A 17445-nucleotide genomic window follows, 5' to 3' on the forward strand; every position below is an offset into this window, starting at 1 on the left:
GCAATTATGGAAGTAAACGGCTGATTCTGACAATCTTCTGTAGCTTAGACGTTTTTTCTGAAACCTGAGTTGCATATATAAACCTTGCTATCCATTGTCACCGTGTCCTTAGTGGCACTTGATCCTGTCAGTGTACCACATTTAAAGCAGATTTCTCACCAGAATTCACAATGCAAACTGCATACATTATTGTTAGATCTGAGACTGATGAGGCCGGTGTACTTCTTTTGTAAATTTACATCATAATAGCCGTAAGCTTAACTCAATCTCCACCCATCTATCCTGATTGACAGATCCTCAGTGTCCCTCCTCCCTGCAACTGCTGCTGAGATCTCACCCTGACCAGTAAAAGCTGCAGCTGTCAGTCAAGTGTGGGTAGAGACTGAATTGGATTTCTGAGTTTTCTCACTCTATTTCTGGACAAAAAAAAACTTCTCATCTTTATATCAGGATTAGACAGCCATTTTGACATAGATTGTCATAAAAACTATGCCAACCTCATCAGGTCTAAAAGATTTAGTCAACTGTTTCTCGACATGGGATGTAAAAGGACGTCCTATGTCAGCTGAGGTTGTTCGGGCGGTCTCAGGAACTGAGCCTGCTCTGTACACTGTTTTTTTTCAGCGATCACTTGCTTCTTAAAGCAATGACTAGAGCACGCTCCAGTTGCTGCTGTTTCACTATTCAGATGTAGCTGTTCATCTCTGATAGATGGATGATCAGTTGGGTAGTCGGGGTAGCCAGAGGCCTAAGAAGGAGCCTATCACCTCCATCTTGGTGCTGCTAATCAGAACAACCCCTCGCGTCCTGGCAACTCTGACAAACGTCTGATTTTGCCATTGGAAGCTGTGATCAGCCCAGGCATTTCTCTTGCATCGTCCACTGAGGCAATAAAGTTTTACATTGGAGCTATTCAGAATAGTTTTCCATGTGACACAAGGGTGGCCCGAGCCCGAGCAGGACCTGATTTACTTTGTGTTGATGAAAGCTGCGTGACAGTACTTGTCCACTAGGTGGCAGTGTTGTACGTGAGATCCGCTCCTCTATTCTCTATTGACTCCTTTTATTCATATCAATAATGCAGACTCTCCGATATATAGATCCAGCATCATAGTGTATAAAGTACACAGGATAAAGGGGGCAGCACACGCTATACCTTCCTGGCTGATAATGTGCAAGTGTCATTATTCATCTCCCGCCTGTTAATATCTATAGAACAACCCCATATAAATGATAGGATTTACCTGTCACTTTGACAGATGTAGCAGTACTGAGAGTCAATGGGAATCTAATTACCCTGTGCTATTTTTAAGACCTCTGTGGGAGTAATCAGGATAATCCTTTACATTAATTGGACAGTTATGCTATGAAGAAGGTTGCAGTCATAGCGTTAGGGTGGGAAGATGGAGTAACGTAAAGCATTTTCCACTAAGCAGTAATATTATGTATTTTAATTCTAATGCAAAGTTTTTTTTATCTTAAGGCTACTTTCACACATCATGTTTTTTGCATCAGGCACAATCCGGCGAATTTTACAAAAAAACAATCTTTTTTTTTTTTTCCTCCGGATCTGTTTTTTTCTCATAGAGTTGTATTAGCGCTGGATTGCGCCTGATGTCCCAACGTTTCATCCGTTTTTTGCCGGATCCGTCAAAAATTAGTTTTCCAGTGGACGGACAAAACGTCCAGAGGAACGGCTGAAAACCGCACAACGACTGATCCGGAAAAAAATGTATGAAACGCAAGGAGAAATGGCCGAATCAGGTGACCAGATCCAGTTTTTTCCAGAAATCATGTCTTTCTTTCTTTCTTTCTTTCTTTCTTTCTTTCTTTCTTTCTTTCTTTCTTTCTTTCTTTCTTTCTTTCTTTCTTTCTTTCTTTCTTTCTTTCTTTCTTTCTTTCTTTCTTTCTCTCTTTCTCTCTCTTTCTCTCTCTTTCTCTTTCTCTCTCTTTCTCTCTCTTTCTCTCTCTCTCTTTCTCTCTTTCTCTCTTTTTCTCTTTCCCTGGAATCCGGCGCATCAGTTTTTCACAATTTGCACCGGATCTGTTTTTTTGCAAAAAATAGCTGGATTATGCCTGAAGGCAAAAAATCTGATGTGTGAAAGTAGCCTAACTTGTATTCACCAAAGAAACTCCTTATCACCGTTCCATAAGTTAGCTGATCACTTTTATCAATAGGGTCCTACCGCTGGGACATGTATCCCCGTTAGAATGGAGCTGCACATGCCTGACCGCCCTCTCTCAGACTGTCAGCTCTATGCTCGGCTTTTTCTCCTACGCCTCATTGGGGGACACAGACCGTGGGTGTTATGCTGCTTGCCACTAGGAGGACACTAAGTGATACAAAGAAAGTTAGCTCCTCCCCTACAGTATACACCCTCCTGCTGGCTCTCAGCTAACCAGTTCTTGCTTAGTGTCTGTAGGAGGCACTTGGGTCTGTTTGCAGACCCCAACTTTCTTATTTTAATTTTAATTTTTATTTTTCTGTACATTTTTATTTTTTATTCAACGGAGTGAAGGGGGCGACGGATCCTTTTTTATGGGACCCGCTCTCCCCCGAACCAGCAACAGGCGAGCACGGCGAGTATACCTCCCCGTCCCTCTCCTGCGACGTTGGAGCACGCCAATTTTTACTGGGGCAACGGGTTTCCATCTTTGGTCCCGATTTCCCTTCCCCCTGCAAGACGGCGAGCACATAGAGCCTGGCTCTCATGTTCCTCTCCGGGGGCCCGACATACAAGGCCCACATTACATGGCGTTGCATACTTGCGGCAGAGCCCAAAAGGAGCGCGCAGGTACAGGGGGACCTGCATTACAGGACCGTGAGTATATCAGGAGTTCCCCTCCTGCGCTCCAGATCGCTTTGCGGCCGCGCCGCCGCACACCGCCGGGCAGGCCGGAAATTTAGTCCCCGGCTTTTCAGCCGGAGTAGGCCGCAGTGGCCTCTAGGGGCAGGCGCCGGCGATACTTGCGGCAGAGCCCCTGGAGAGAGATGCCGGCGGTCGGGAAACTGCGGTGGTTAGCGTCGCTCCGTTGCGGCCGCCGCGCATCGCCAGGCAGGCCGAAAATTTAGTCCCCGGCTTCAGCTGGAGTAGGCCGCAGTGGGCAGATGCTACCGCACCCAGGGTGTTCGCAAGGGTCATGGCGGCTGTCGTCTTGCACCTAGAGGCGTGGTCGTCCTACTTGACCAACTGTTTACCCACCCTTGCAGGACTACGCTAAGTCGTCTATATCACTTGCGATACCATCTCACCTGGGCTGGTGGCTGACTTAGACAACTCCTCATTTCCAGCCCAGCAGATATCCTTTTTGAGGATGATCCAGTATTCTTCCAGAAGGGTGGTAAATCTCCCTCCAGACAAGGTCATGGTTTTTCAACAGGGAGCTCGCGCTCTTGCTCACTCATCCCCTCATTTCATTCGATTTGCTGGGAGGGTTCCAAAAAAAAAAAAAAAAACGGAGACGACAATGGAAGCAGTTTCCTTTGCTCCGTTAGTTTTCAGCAAGTCAAGCAGCTTTTCAGACGATAGTCTCTGAGCTCCTTCTTCATCCGGAGTTTTTTTCTCCCGGTTCCATGGTTACTAGTAACTTCCAATGCCAGTCCTCTTCTCCCGATCATTGCTCTGGAGATCTCAAGGGTAGTCCTATAGTAGGTCCACTCCTTATGGCGGGTCAACCCATCCGAATTCAATTGGACAACGCTACGGCTGTGTCATACGTCAATCATCTAGCGAGTACCACGTTCAAGCACCATGGCCAAAGTACCTCACATGGGCCGAGATCTATCACTCGGTGATCTTGGCAGTACATATCCCAGGAGTAGAACTCTGGGCTGCGAACATATTTAGCCGTCAGGGTTTCACCTCAAGTGAGTGGGAACTTCACCGGAAGTATTCCATCAGACCCGCCTTCACTGGAGCTCTACAGTTGTAGCTCGGATGACGTCCTGACTGATCGCCTGTGTACTGGAGTTTGTTGTTCGCTCTCGAGATCCAGGGGCCTTCGCACTGCATGCTCCGGTTATTCCGTGGTACCAGTTTCCACTTCCGAAAGCTTTTCAGAAGCAGAAAGGGCCCCGGTGATCCTCGGAAATCCGCACTGACCACGTCAGTTCGCTTGCGGAGCTGGTAGCTTTCTGTCTTTCTGCAACAAAACTGCAAGTGGGGACCACCTCGCAGGATGTTTTTCACATGTACTTCTTCCCTATTGCGTACTGTTAGATCATTGGGATCTATTCTGTTAGGGAAGGTTGCCCCCTTTTCTCTCGGCGATATCCTCATCCTGACGAGTCTTCGGTGTTAACGGGTCTTTTCAGACTTTTTTTTCTCTTATTCCTTCAAGGCAAGGTTGTCCTCAAGCCTTCCCTGTCCCTAGTTAGCAAGGTGGTATTGTATTACTACTGTCATGAGGGCATAGTTCTTCCCTCATCTCTTTTGGCACCACTCCACAAAATGGAATGAGGTTCCCATATTCCGGACAGAGCAAGTGCTCTGAGTAGGTATGTCTTGAGGACAGCGTCCTTCCGAAGGTTGGACACTGTATCTTGGGTTTCCTACCGGTAAGAGGAAGGCTTCCTGACTTTTACAGGAAGGGTTTGACCGTCTCCATCGGCCATTTAGCCTGGTGTAATATTTCACCATCCAGGAGTCCTTCCGTGTTAGATGACAGCCTATCTTCCCGTCTATCGTGGGTTCCAGGCACCAGGCGTCAACAAGACACGCCTGCAAGCTTGCGGATTCGTCCAGTCCGCATGCATTCTTGAAGCATTATAATTCCCAGACTTCCACAGATGTGACTCTGGGCAGGCGGACTCTGCAGGCCACGGTGGCGCACTTGTAAGTAGCAGTTACACAGAGCCTGATTGGACGTTGTCCCCACCCAGGGACTGCTTTGGTACGTCCCACGGTCTGTGTCCCCCAATGAGGCGTAGGAGAAAAGGAGATTTTTGTTTACTTACCGTAAAATCTTTTTCTCCGAGCCATTCATTGGGGGACACAGCTCCCACCCTAGTATTGGCTTACGCTTGTTTTTATAATCCGATATGCTATACTCTCATATATAATATGACATGCTGTGAGCTAATATGTTGTTACTGATCTCCTACTGCTTTTTGCACCGAACTGGTTAGCTGAGAGCCAGCAGGAGGGTGTATACTGCAGGGGAGGAGCTAACTTTCTTTGTATCACTTAGTGTCCTCCTAGTGGCAAGCAGCATAACACCCACGGTCTGTGTCCCCCAATGAATGGCTCGGAGAAAAAGATTTTACGGTAAGTAAACAAAAATCTCCTTTTCTGGCAACCCCATAGATAATAAATTGTGTCAGTTGGGTTCGACCTGCTGCTCCATTTTTATAAAGGGGGTAAAAGGGCCTAGTTAGGGGTAAACTTCCCTGTTCTGCTGATCGGTGATGGTACAAGTTGTCAGACCCTCACCGAACAGTAAGTTATCACCCATCCTGCGGCTAAATTGCATGTTGTAGCAAACTAGATCTTTGTGAAGCATTATCTGACGTATTTGGCTCTCAGGCCATTGCTTATTATTTGTTTTTTTTTTATCATAAAATGTAAGTGGATTGGTCACCGGATTTTAACAGCTCAAACTGCACACATTTATTCAATAGATCTTAAACTAGATGAGACTGGTGTACTTACTTTGAGAACCTTTGTCCTAATAGTTATACAATCCTTTTTGAAAGTCTAAACTCAATCTCTGCCCACCTTGTTGACAGATCCTCAGTGTCCCTCCTCCCTGTTGTCGCCGAATTCTTACACTGCTCAGTACAAGCTGCAGCTGTCAGTGAGGCTGGGTACGCAGAGACAGAAAACACTTGGATTCATGAGCTCTCTTTGTGGCTCAACTCATATACTCTTGATTTTGTGTTTGGATCTAAGCAGCCATTCTGACATTGACTTTCAAAGTAAATACATCAGCCTTATCAGGGCTAAACTTAAATAACGTGTGCAGTTTATATTGCGAAATCTGCTGACAGATCTGTTTACTGTTCTCCACTGCCTTCATCTGGTCACATGCAAATTCTTCCAATATATCTTACTCTGTACATGGATAGTAAAAAATCATAAATACTATTCCCAGATAGATAACTCCTAAAAATCTGACGTTTTTCTTTCTCCTACGTATCATTGGGGGACACAGGACGAATGGGTGTTATGCTGCTGCCACCAGGAGGACACTAAGTTAAACACACACAAAAGATTAACTCCTCCCCTGCAGTATACACCCACAGGCTGGACAATCCAGAGCCAGTTCTTACTTAGTGTCTCAGGAGGCATTTGGGTCCTCAGGACCCCACCAATTTTTGTTTTTAACGGAAGGGAGCGACAGGCAAATTTTCAGCTCTGATCTCTCCCGCACCAACAACGGGCAAGTACATGGAGCGTTCCTCCTGTATCCTTTCCCGCGACGATGGATGCCAGCCCTGGCTCACTTTCCAGTGTGGCGACGGTTCCCTAGCGTTCCGATCTCCCTCCCTCCCTGTCAGGCGACCACGGGGACTAATCATCCACCTAAGTTTCCTGGAGCCAGGGCACAGCCGGACAGAATGCCATGGCGTCCGTGCAGCCGCCCACTGCATCACCACTGAACATAGCGGATGTTGCACGGCGGCAGAAGCTCTCCACCCTCTCCCTACTAAGGTGAAGGTGGATGGAGCATCGGCCCCATCGCACAAGGTAAGTGCGGGGGCCGACCAGCTGACAGGGGACCGCCCGTTCAGGGATCCACTTTCTAATGCGGCGCTGCAGCCGCGGGGCACGGGCAATTCGGCGCTCTGTTAGGGCGGTGGCACTGTTTACCGTCCCTGGTCCGGATTCCACCACGGACATTCTGTGGCAATGGCAGCGTTCCGACGCGCATAGCAGGGAATCCACCGCCCGCCCATGACACGCCCCCCTCCCTCTCTCTCTCCCTCTCTGGGCGCTTCTCGTTCCCGAGAAGCGCCCTTCTCACATCTCGGCGGCCATCTTGGACCAGGAAGTGCGCTGGCGGCTCTGCAGCACCACAGCGCACAGGACTTCAGGATCTCTCTGCCAAGCACCGCAGAACTTGGTGAGACGCACTCAGTAGGATTGTCTCTTCCCCTGCCAGTACGCTCACTTTATGGCAAAGATGTCACAGTCTAGGCAAAAACGGACTGGAAAGACCCACTCTGTTATTTTTGCTGTGTGCACCTCCTGCAAGGTATCTCTGCCCCGAGGTCACACTACCCCGCTGTGCTCCGCCTGCGAAATGTCTGCGACACAGGATACTCCGGCCTCTGACCCGGAATGTAGTGAGCCTAGTACCCCCGCATGGGCGTCCTCCCTCGCTCGATCTGTGGCATCCTTGGAAAGGACGATACAGTCCCTCCGTGACCCGTCCCTTACCCAGGGCGCTTCCACGGATGATGTAACGCGGCCTAAAAACCCCTCTCGGCCTAGAGGTCGTACCGTTTCCAGAAGCCCTCTCTCATCTAGAAAGAAGTCCAGGGTAATATCTCCGGTCCGTGATCAGCCCTCCGGCTCAGAGAGCGAAGTCTCTCGTCACTCATCCCCAGCTCATAGCAGGGAATCCTTTCTGGACGACGCATCCAGCGTGTCCTGTTCCCCAGAGTATCGTCACGACCAAGAGACCCTAGATTCTCTCATAGACTCGGTAAGTCAGACGCTACAGTTAGAGGAGGAAACCCCGTCCAAGGCGGTTCATCCCGTGTCATTCGGGCGAACCACAAAGGCTCATAGATTTTTTCCTACGCATCCTCAATTTAAGGACATTGTCGATCTCCACAGGGTCCGTCCGGATAAACGCTTCTCAGGTCAGAAGGCTATGCAATTGAAGTATCCGTTTGCTCAAGACCTTGCTAAGGAGTGGTCTCAGTCACCCTCCGTGGACCCGCCAGTGTCGCGGCTAGCCACCAAGGCGGTTCTATCCTCCTCCGAGGGCGCGTCCATCAAGCATCCCACTGATAGACAAATTGACCAGATGGCTCGCTCGGCTTTTGAAGCTTCCTCGGCTTCTCTCTTCCCTTCTTTTGCCGCCACATGGGTTGCAAAAACCATGACCCATTGGGCCGAGTCTTTAGCCTCTACAGCTCTACAAGCCGACTTACCCCCCGAGGTTTCACACCTGGCCACTCAGATTGCCAGAGCGGGGGACTTTGTAGTTTCCGCATCCTTAGACGCGGCCAATTGTGCCTCACAGGCAGCGGCCAATGCTGTCACGATCCGCAGATCCCTTTGGCTCAGGGACTGGAAAGCGGACTCAGGATCCAAAAAATCTCTCACGTCCCTTCCATACCAGGGCGAACGCCTTTTTGGGGACAAACTAGATAAAATTATCGCAGACTCCACAGGGGGAAAGAGCAAATTCCTTCCCCAGCAACGGACCTTTCGTCCCTTTCGCAACCAACAGGGCCGAGGCCGATATTTCCGTTTCGGCTCCAATTGGTCCAATTCTCCCTCCGCGCCACCCGGCGCCGGGAGAGGTCAGCGCAAGGACAGAACCTCCCAGCCATCTTACAAACCTTCTCCCTCTTGGAGAGGCAGACCCAGACAACAGGGGTCCAGGGGGCCCAGACCCAACAGGTCTCCACCTCAATGACTCTTGGCAGACGCCAAAGGACACCGACAGAGTTGGCGGCCGCCTACTCTTCTTTCGGGACGCGTGGCTCTCGGTAGTTCCCGACCGATGGGTCCGCGACCTAGTGTCCTTCGGTTACAAGATAGAGTTTGTCTCTCTTCCCCCATCTCGTTTCTTCCAGTCCCCTCCTCCCAGAGCAAGGGTCCGTCAGTATTTTCAGGCCATAAGATCGCTATGGGAAGACGGGGTCATCATCCCGGTACCTCAGAACGAGAGGTACCAAGGTTTCTATTCCAATCTTTTCATTGTACCAAAGAAGGACGGCTCAGTACGTCCAATATTGGACCTCAAGCTCCTCAACAAGTACGTCCGTGTACGTCAATTCCGTATGGAGTCCCTCCGCTCGGTAATTGCCTCTCTGGAAGAGGGCGAGTTCCTTGCATCTCTAGATGTTCAAGACGCTTACTTGCACATTCCCATCCTACCGTCTCATCAGCGCTTCCTCCGCTTCGCGGTCCAGGGGCACCATTTTCAGTTTGTCGCCCTACCTTTCGGGCTGGCCACTGCTCCTCGGGTGTTCACCAAGGTCATGGCAGCTGCCGTGGCCATTCTACATGCTCGGGGCATAGTGGTGTTGCCCTACTTGGACGACATCCTCATAAAAGGCCCCTCTTTCCGGTCCTGTTCAGAAGCGGTAGACGTCACTATAAATACCTTTTTGCGCCTGGGCTGGAAAATCAATTTAAAAAAAATCTTCCCCAGTCCCGGCCCAAACCATATCCTACCTGGGAATGATCTTAAACTCCTCTCAGGGTCTAGTACTTTTGCCTCCGGAAAAGGTATCCACTCTTCAGAGAGAAGTCCGGAAGCTTACTCAACCTCGCTCTCACTCCCTACGCTTCTCCATGAGGGTACTCGGCAGGATGGTGGCGGCAATGGAGGCAGTGCCCTTTGCGGTTTTTCACCTCCGTCCCTTACAACATGCCATTCTGGCAGTATGGGACAGGAATCCCGCCTCGCTCGACCGCCGTCTCCTTCTCTCTCGCCCAATCAGACAGTCCCTCAGGTGGTGGACCAAGAGGTCCTCCCTGACTCGGGGGAAGTCTTTCCTTCCGGTGCACTGGCTGGTTGTCACAACGGACGCCAGTCTCTTCGGCTGGGGTGCAGTGTTCCAGCGTCACTCGACTCAGGGTCGCTGGTCTCCGCAGGAGTCCCAGCTGCCCATCAATATCCTAGAGATTCGGGCAATCAGACTGGCTCTCCATCATTTTCAGCCATTCCTCTCCGGCCGTGCGGTCAGAGTCCAGTCCGACAACGCCACTGCGGTAGCCTACATCAACCGCCAAGGGGGCACTCGCAGCAAGGCGGCCATGGTCGAGGTGACGCTAATTCTCCGCTGGGCCGAGACACATCATTCCATACTCTCAGCAGTTTTTATCCCAGGCGTGGAAAACTGGGAAGCGGACTTTCTCAGTCGCCACAGCCTCGATCCCGGAGAGTGGTCTCTCCATCCCGCAATCTTTCACCAGATATGCTCTCGATGGGGGACCCCGGACGTGGACCTAATGGCATCTCGCCTCAATTGCCAGGTTCCCGTCTTCATGGCCAGGTCTCACGACCCCTCAGCCTTCGGAGCCGACGCTCTCGTCCTCTCATGGCAGGGTTTCAGACTCCCATACATCTTTCCCCCAATTCCTCTTCTGACAAAGGTGATCAGGAAGATCAAGGCAGAACGGATCCCAGTACTTCTCATCGCTCCGGACTGGCCGCGCAGGACATGGTATGCCGAGATGGTTCAACTGGTCTCAGACGTACCTTGGAGGCTGCCGAGTCGCGCAGACCTCCTGTCTCAAGGGCCCATTTACCACCCGAACTCAGAGGCCCTGTGTTTAACGGTGTGGCCGTTGAGTCCTGGGTACTGAGGCAGAAGGGGTTGCCCCAGACGGTGATATCTACCATGCTCCGCGCACGCAAGCCTTCTTCTATGCGCATCTACCACCGCGCCTGGAAGGTATACTTCGCCTGGTGCAGGAAGCGGGGACGTTTCCCCCTCCGTTTTTCTATCCCTCACATTTTGGAATTCCTCCAATCAGGCGTAGACTTGGGTCTTGCTCTCAGCTCTCTTAAGGGCCAAATTTCTGCTCTCTCGGTTCTTTTTCAGAGAAAGATTGCAAACAGATTGCAGGTCAGGACCTTCATCCAGGGTGTTTCTCATATGGCTCCGCCTTACAAGATGCCCTTGGAACCATGGGACCTGAACCTAGTTCTCCGTGCTCTTCAAGAGCCCCCCTTTGAGCCCTTGCATGAAGTGTCTTTGCTGTTCTTGTCTTGGAAGATTGCCTTCCTCGTGGCTGTCACGTCTATTAGACGTGTCTCTGAGCTGGCAGCTCTGTCGTGCCGACCTCCTTTCCTCGTGTTCCACCAGGACAAGGTGGTTCTGCGGACATGTCCGACTTTTCTTCCGAAGGTCGTTTCCTCCTTCCATCTTAATGAGGAGATTGTCCTTCCCTCACTGTGCCCTGCTCCTTCCCACCGCACGGAAAGGGCGCTCCACACTCTGGACTTAGTGAGGGGTCTTAGACGTTACGTCTCCAGAACTGCGTCTCTCCGTAGGTCAGACGCCTTGTTCGTTCTTCCGCAGGGGCCACGGAAGGGACTACCTGCTTCCAAGGCCTCCATTGCCAAGTGGATTCGTTCCGCCATCCAAGAGTCCTACCGTGTCAAGGGTCACGCCGCACCTCCGGGGATCAAGGCTCATTCTACCCGGTCAGTCGGCGCGTCCTGGGCCATCCGGCACCAGGCATCGGCAGCGCAGGTCTGCAAGGCTGCTACATGGTCCAGCCTGCATACATTCACGAAGCACTACCATGTGCACTCTCAGGCCTCGGCAGACGCGTCCGTCGGTAGGCGAATCCTACAAGCGGCAGTGTCTCATCTGTAGCTCGTAGGCACGCACAGCATTTATAACTTCTTGTTGGCCCACCCAGGGACTGCTTTGGGACGTCCCATTCGTCCTGTGTCCCCCAATGATACGTAGGAGAAAAGGAGATTTTTGTGTACTCACCGTAAAATCTTTTTCTCCGAGTCATCATTGGGGGACACAGCACCCTCCCTGTTAGCCTAGTTGGCTCAATTGTTCTTTTCAGTCTGTGTTTTGACTATGACATGTTTTCTGTTTGTTAACTGGCTTACTCCTACTGCTTTGTTACCGAACTGGCTCTGGATTGTCCAGCCTGTGGGTGTATACTGCAGGGGAGGAGTTAATCTTTTGTGTGTGTTTAACTTAGTGTCCTCCTGGTGGCAGCAGCATAACACCCATTCGTCCTGTGTCCCCCAATGATGACTCGGAGAAAAAGATTTTACGGTGAGTACACAAAAATCTCCTTTTTTTCTCCCATAGGTTACTACACAAGGACAGCCATAACCTGGAAGCCATCAGGATGTTGGGGATTAATTACTTGTGCAGAGAAGGAAATGTTCATGAGGTAAGAGAAGAAACCAGTCCGCAACTTTTCTCATGTCAGTGCTCAGACCGGCCGGCTGTATAGTGGCGGCTCTTTCCTTTAAATTCAACTTTTTTTTTGCTAGAGCCATAATCAAGAGCCACAATAAAACTGAAAATCCTGATTTTGTGTCATTTGTATTTAAAAAAACAAAACAAAAAAATCTAGTTTAATGGAATTGCTGTGTTTAAAAGAAATCTTGCAATTTTCACATTCGCCTCTAAACCTGAAACCAGACTCATCCTTTCTGTTCTGTAACACTTCACAGCAGTCTCATTATCATCACAGACAGGATTACCATGACAAGTCGCACGTTGGTGCAAAATAAAGAACTCAGAACCCACCATTTAAATAGGTGTTGTTACAGCTCACCTCCTCCCCCTCCCTTCGCCTAGGTCAGAGCATGCTTAGAAAGCTCTCCTATACTAGTCAATAGGGTCAGTCAGTCTATTGCTGCTTATGTCTCTGTGGCTGCTGATAAGAAAGGAAAGACTAGTCTAATATTAGGCCTCATGGTTGGTGAAAATTACAAGATTTCCATTTTTTTTATTATACATAGTAATTTGAAGGGAAATAATTTTTTAAATGTACATTTACAATTAAAGTCTGATTGAAACAAATTTGAGCTTCAAACTATTTATGTTCTGAGCTGTGGGGGTTTAGGGTCACAGTTTATTCATAGCCCGGGTCCGTGGTCCTCAGCTGTTGGTTCTGTTCTGTATTTTTTTCTCCGCCAGCATCACTGACTCCCTCTTACCCATCTGTTATCTCTCAGTACCCCCCTGTTACTCCCCATCGCCCCATATTGCCCTGTTATTTCCTACCAAACCCATGTCGCCTCTGGTTATCTCCTATGACCCGTCTTACCCTCTGATATCTCTTTCTCTTACACTAACTCTGGCAGGAGCAGAGAGCTAGAGCTTTGGTAATGTTGTGCAGAGAGCAGCTCACAGGGACGTACCATTAGGGATCAGCATCAGTAGGGATCGGCCGGATTATTCATTACTAATATAGAAAAAAAGAAAAAACAGTGGTGCTGCACAGCCTCTCAACCTAGAGCGAATGACAAACAGTCCAAAAGCGGTGTAAAACAAAGCCTGACTTCAGCAATGGAGGTGCTCGCATGAAAAAAGTTACACCAATCATGAATTGGAAAGAAGATTGCGATAGCACTCACCAAGCTTTGTGTGGTTCAGTCCTTTTATTGAAGACAATTTTCACAACAGCATGTTCACAGCTCGGGGGAGTGCAGATGGAGGGGAGGTGAGCAGGGATCGACGACGGCCGTTTTGCGCTATTACAGCGCTTCTACGGGTCTACGGACCCGTAGAAGCGCTGTAATAGCGCAAAACGGCCGTCGTCGATCCCTGCTCACCTCCCCTCCATCTGCACTCCCCCGAGCTGTGAACATGCTGTTGTGAAAATTGTCTTCAATAAAAGGACTGAACCACACAAAGCTTGGTGAGTGCTATCGCAATCTTCTTTCCAATTCATTATTCATTACTAAGACCACTGAGGAAGACCCCTCTGTTACCGCTGTAGGGGGAGCGCTGCACACATCGCACAGAGCATTGCTGCTCACCACATTAGTAGCCGAACACGTCAGCCGTCGTGTTATCAATGGGAATAGGTTTTAAGTAGGTAAAGGATCAACATCTCTTAGGGCAGAGAATATTAGTAGAGGAATAAAAAACACAAACCACAACCAGAGCTTTGGTATAAAAATATATATCTCTTATTTACAATATATACAAAATATAAAAATATATATATATTATTTACAGTATTTACAATATTTACACTATATACAAAATATAAAAATATATATCTATTATTTACAATATATACAATATATACAAAATATAAAAATATATATATATTATTTACAGTATTTACAATATTTACACTATATACAAAATATAAATATATATATATCTATTATTTACAATATTTACACTATGTACAAAATATAAAAATATCTATTATTTACAATATTTACACTGTACAAAATATAAAAATATATCTATTATTTACAATATTTACACTATGTACAAAATATAAAAATATATAATTTACAATATTTAAACTGTACAAAATATATAAAAAAAATCTATTTACAGTATTTACACTATGTCCAAAATATAAAATATGTAATTTGTCATTGATGTTACAGGCTGGCGGAAGATAGGCATTGATGTTATAGGCTGGCGGAAGATAGGCGCTGATGTTATAGGCTGGCGGAAGATAGGCATTGATGTTATAGGCTGGCGGAAGATAGGCGCTGATGTTATAGGCTGGCGGAAGATAGGCATTGATGTTATAGGCTGGCGGAAGATAGGCGTTGATGTTACAGGCTGGCGGAAGATAGGCATTGATGTTATAGGCTGGCGGAAGATAGGCGCTGATGTTATAGGCTGGCGGAAGATAGGCATTGATGTTATAGGCTGGCGGAAGATAGGCGTTGATGTTACAGGCTGGCGGAAGATAGGCATTGATGTTATAGGCTGGCGGAAGATAGGCGCTGATGTTATAGGCTGGCAGAAGATAGTCATTGATGTTATAGGCTGGCGGAAGATAGGCGTTGATGTTACAGGCTGGCGGAAGATAGGCGTTGATGTTACAGGCTGGTGTAGTTGGCGTAGGTGGTACAAGCTGGTGTAGTTTAGTCTATTAAGCGCAGGCAGGTAGCAATTAGTTGTATTTGAAATTTGTCATGGATGGTGCTGATTGGTGGAAATTTGCCATAGATGCTAATGGCAGTTGGATATATAAAATTTTAGCTCTCTTATTTATAGTAAATAACAAATGTATAAAAATGTAAATAGATTAAAAAATATTAAAATAATTATAGCTATAAAAATAAATGCTAAAACATTAACTTAACCTAAAAATATTAAACTATGTATGATAAACTCGACCTATAAATAAAATAAATAGAATGGATCTAAATTTTGGTGGTGACTGGTGGTCACTATTCTTCTTTTGATTTTTTTGGGGGAGGGTTCTTGCTGGTCTTAGCAGTTCTTTTTCTTGGGTTTTTCTTCTTTTTGAGCTTTTCTGCCCTGAAAAATTAATAAAAGATCCTGATGTTCTACATGTGTAACGGACAAGAAATAAGGTCTTGACATGAGGTTATAGTGCGAGGCCGGCGCCATCACTGTAACTCACTGCTCGGCTGCTCTGCGCTCCTCCCAATTCCTGGACAGATCCATCAGTGCGACCGCGGCATCAATCTCTTCTCTGTTTAGATTAGACAATGAATACATTAGGGTTAGGCGCACATTTGGCTCAGGCATAACTAATCATATTCAATCATGGGTCTGATGTCAGTGAATGGGAGTGGCCTTATCTTTGATGAAGCGCTTCCATCAGAGTTTTTTATCCTCTATCCTAGCTTTTCAGGGTATTGTTTTGATTGCCTCTAATACTATAAGAATTCCATGATCTTAAGTATTATAATAGATCTGTGTAAATTGATGTCTCCTGATGAGTCGTCTGCTAGTAGGACGGTGAAACGCGTAGAGACTGGAGACCTTTAAGGGGGAGAGTTTGCTCTGACATACACAACCTATGAGGCTTTAGCGATGTCGGGTATTTGTATGTGTTTTCTTTATGTACGTATCAGTCATCTCCTGAGTGACATATTGTGGCATCAGGCCTTGTACTTTACTGCTCTAATTATGGTTATTTATTGGGGCTGTTTAATGTTTGGTGATTATACATAAAGTTTTATCCCTTTCTCAGTGAGTCTGTGTAACGCACAAGAAATATGAAGTTATAGAGTGAGGCCGGTGCCATCACGGATTGTAACTCACTCGTTGGGAATTCTTTTTTCCTCTCCTTGTCTTGCCATGTCCCCAAGCGCGAGTGATGCCTCAATCTCCTCTCTATTTAGTGTAAACAATAAATGCATTAAGAATTGTGAGATATAAAGAGACAAGACCCCGTGTTTCCCTGATACATGCACATAAAAGTAAGTGACCCCTCTGACACAGCAGGTACAGTTCTATACAAATGGCGACTTACGTTGTGTAGAGTCTGCAGTCGACTTCAGTGTCGGGATCTCCGATCTCAGGGAGAATGGCGGCTTGTTCCCGGAAGAATTTTAAAGTTCTTGTCTTTTTGTACGTCGGTTTTGCACGACGAGCAGCTATTAGAGGAGAAAATGGGGAATATTAGGAGAATTATATGCCGATTTCGTGCTTTACATTTTACTTTGGACTTTTTTCAGAAGGTTTTCTCCCCTTATCAGTAATTTATATCTATTTTACTGAAACGATTGGTAATAATATCAGCAAACATCTGTTATTCCAGCACTTGTCGGGCTGCCCTTATTCCTATAATAAAGGGAACCTGTCACTCATCTATGCAGTACGTGGGCAGAATGAATTCAGAGCCCGGCTGTACGATTGCAGCCAGGTATGTTTTTCTCTAAGAATGCTCTGGTGTTTCAGAGTAAACATAGCTTAAAGAGCCATCGGTCTCCCTGCCGCCGTCCGGTTACCATCGCGGTCTCTTTCCAGGTTACTGACAAATTGCTTCTTATTTTCACACTTGAGAGACCTGTCAATCAAATAGATTGGTGCAAGGAAAAACCTCCGGAGCATTTCAGAAGAAACATACCTGGCTGCAGTTTTGCAGTCAAGGTCTCATTCATGTTGCTTTTAGCCAGGGCAGCATTTACAGTGCTCTTGAAAAATATTCATACCCCTTGTACTTCTGCACATTTCACTTTACACCCAAGCTTAAAAAATATAACCCAACCTAAAAACATCTTAGGATAAGTTCACATTAGCGTTGTGCGGCGCAGCGTCGGACATGCGTTGTCTTGCATTTTGTGACGCATGCGTCATTTTGGCGCAACTGTGAGGGCGCAGAGGACGCTGCATGATGCAGTTTTTTCTGCGCCAAAAATCATGCAAAAAATGAGCGCATGCGTCACAAAACGCTGCGTTGTGCATTGCGTCGCCGACGCTGCGCCGCACAACGCAAATGTGAATGTAGCCTTACAGAGCACTGTTCACTCCATTACCAAAAAATGGAAGGAGTGTGACTCATCTGTAAGCCTACCAAGACATGACCATCTTTCTAAAGTGACATCCTAATCAAGGATAGCACTAATTAAACAGCCAAAAGGCCTGTGGTCACTCGGGGGGAGGTGCAGAAATCCACAGCTCAGCACAGGACAATGGTTATTCATATTGTCCACAAATCTGGCCTTTATGGAAGAGTGGCAAGCTAAAAGCCATTTTTTATAGCAAACCATAAGAAGTCCCGTTTGCAGATTGCAAATAGCCATGTAGGTGACATTGCTAGTGTGTGGAAGAAGGTGCTCTGGTCACATGAGACCAGAATAGAACTATTTGGG

At 47.5% G+C, this 17445-nt stretch overlaps 1 protein-coding gene and 1 long non-coding RNA gene across 2 annotated transcripts in view; one reads left to right on the forward strand and one right to left on the reverse strand.

Moving 5' to 3' along the window:
- Nucleotides 1–17445, forward strand: part of TTC21B (tetratricopeptide repeat domain 21B) — a 96373-nt gene that overhangs the window by 22571 nt on the left and 56357 nt on the right. The window contains exon 7 of the mRNA XM_077272802.1: nucleotides 11975–12059. Coding sequence (XP_077128917.1) covers nucleotides 11975–12059 — 85 coding nt within the window. The remainder of the gene's footprint in view (nucleotides 1–11974; nucleotides 12060–17445) is intronic.
- LOC143784501 (uncharacterized) lies at nucleotides 15023–16228 on the reverse strand. Its single transcript, XR_013217800.1, has 4 exons — nucleotides 16104–16228; nucleotides 15893–15964; nucleotides 15246–15317; nucleotides 15023–15139 (listed from the first exon to the last, which is right to left on the reverse strand). It is a non-coding gene; the product is annotated as an uncharacterized LOC143784501 (long non-coding RNA).

This window comes from Ranitomeya variabilis, chromosome 7 (assembly GCF_051348905.1).
Source record: "Ranitomeya variabilis isolate aRanVar5 chromosome 7, aRanVar5.hap1, whole genome shotgun sequence".
Lineage (NCBI taxonomy): Eukaryota > Metazoa > Chordata > Amphibia > Anura > Dendrobatidae > Ranitomeya > Ranitomeya variabilis.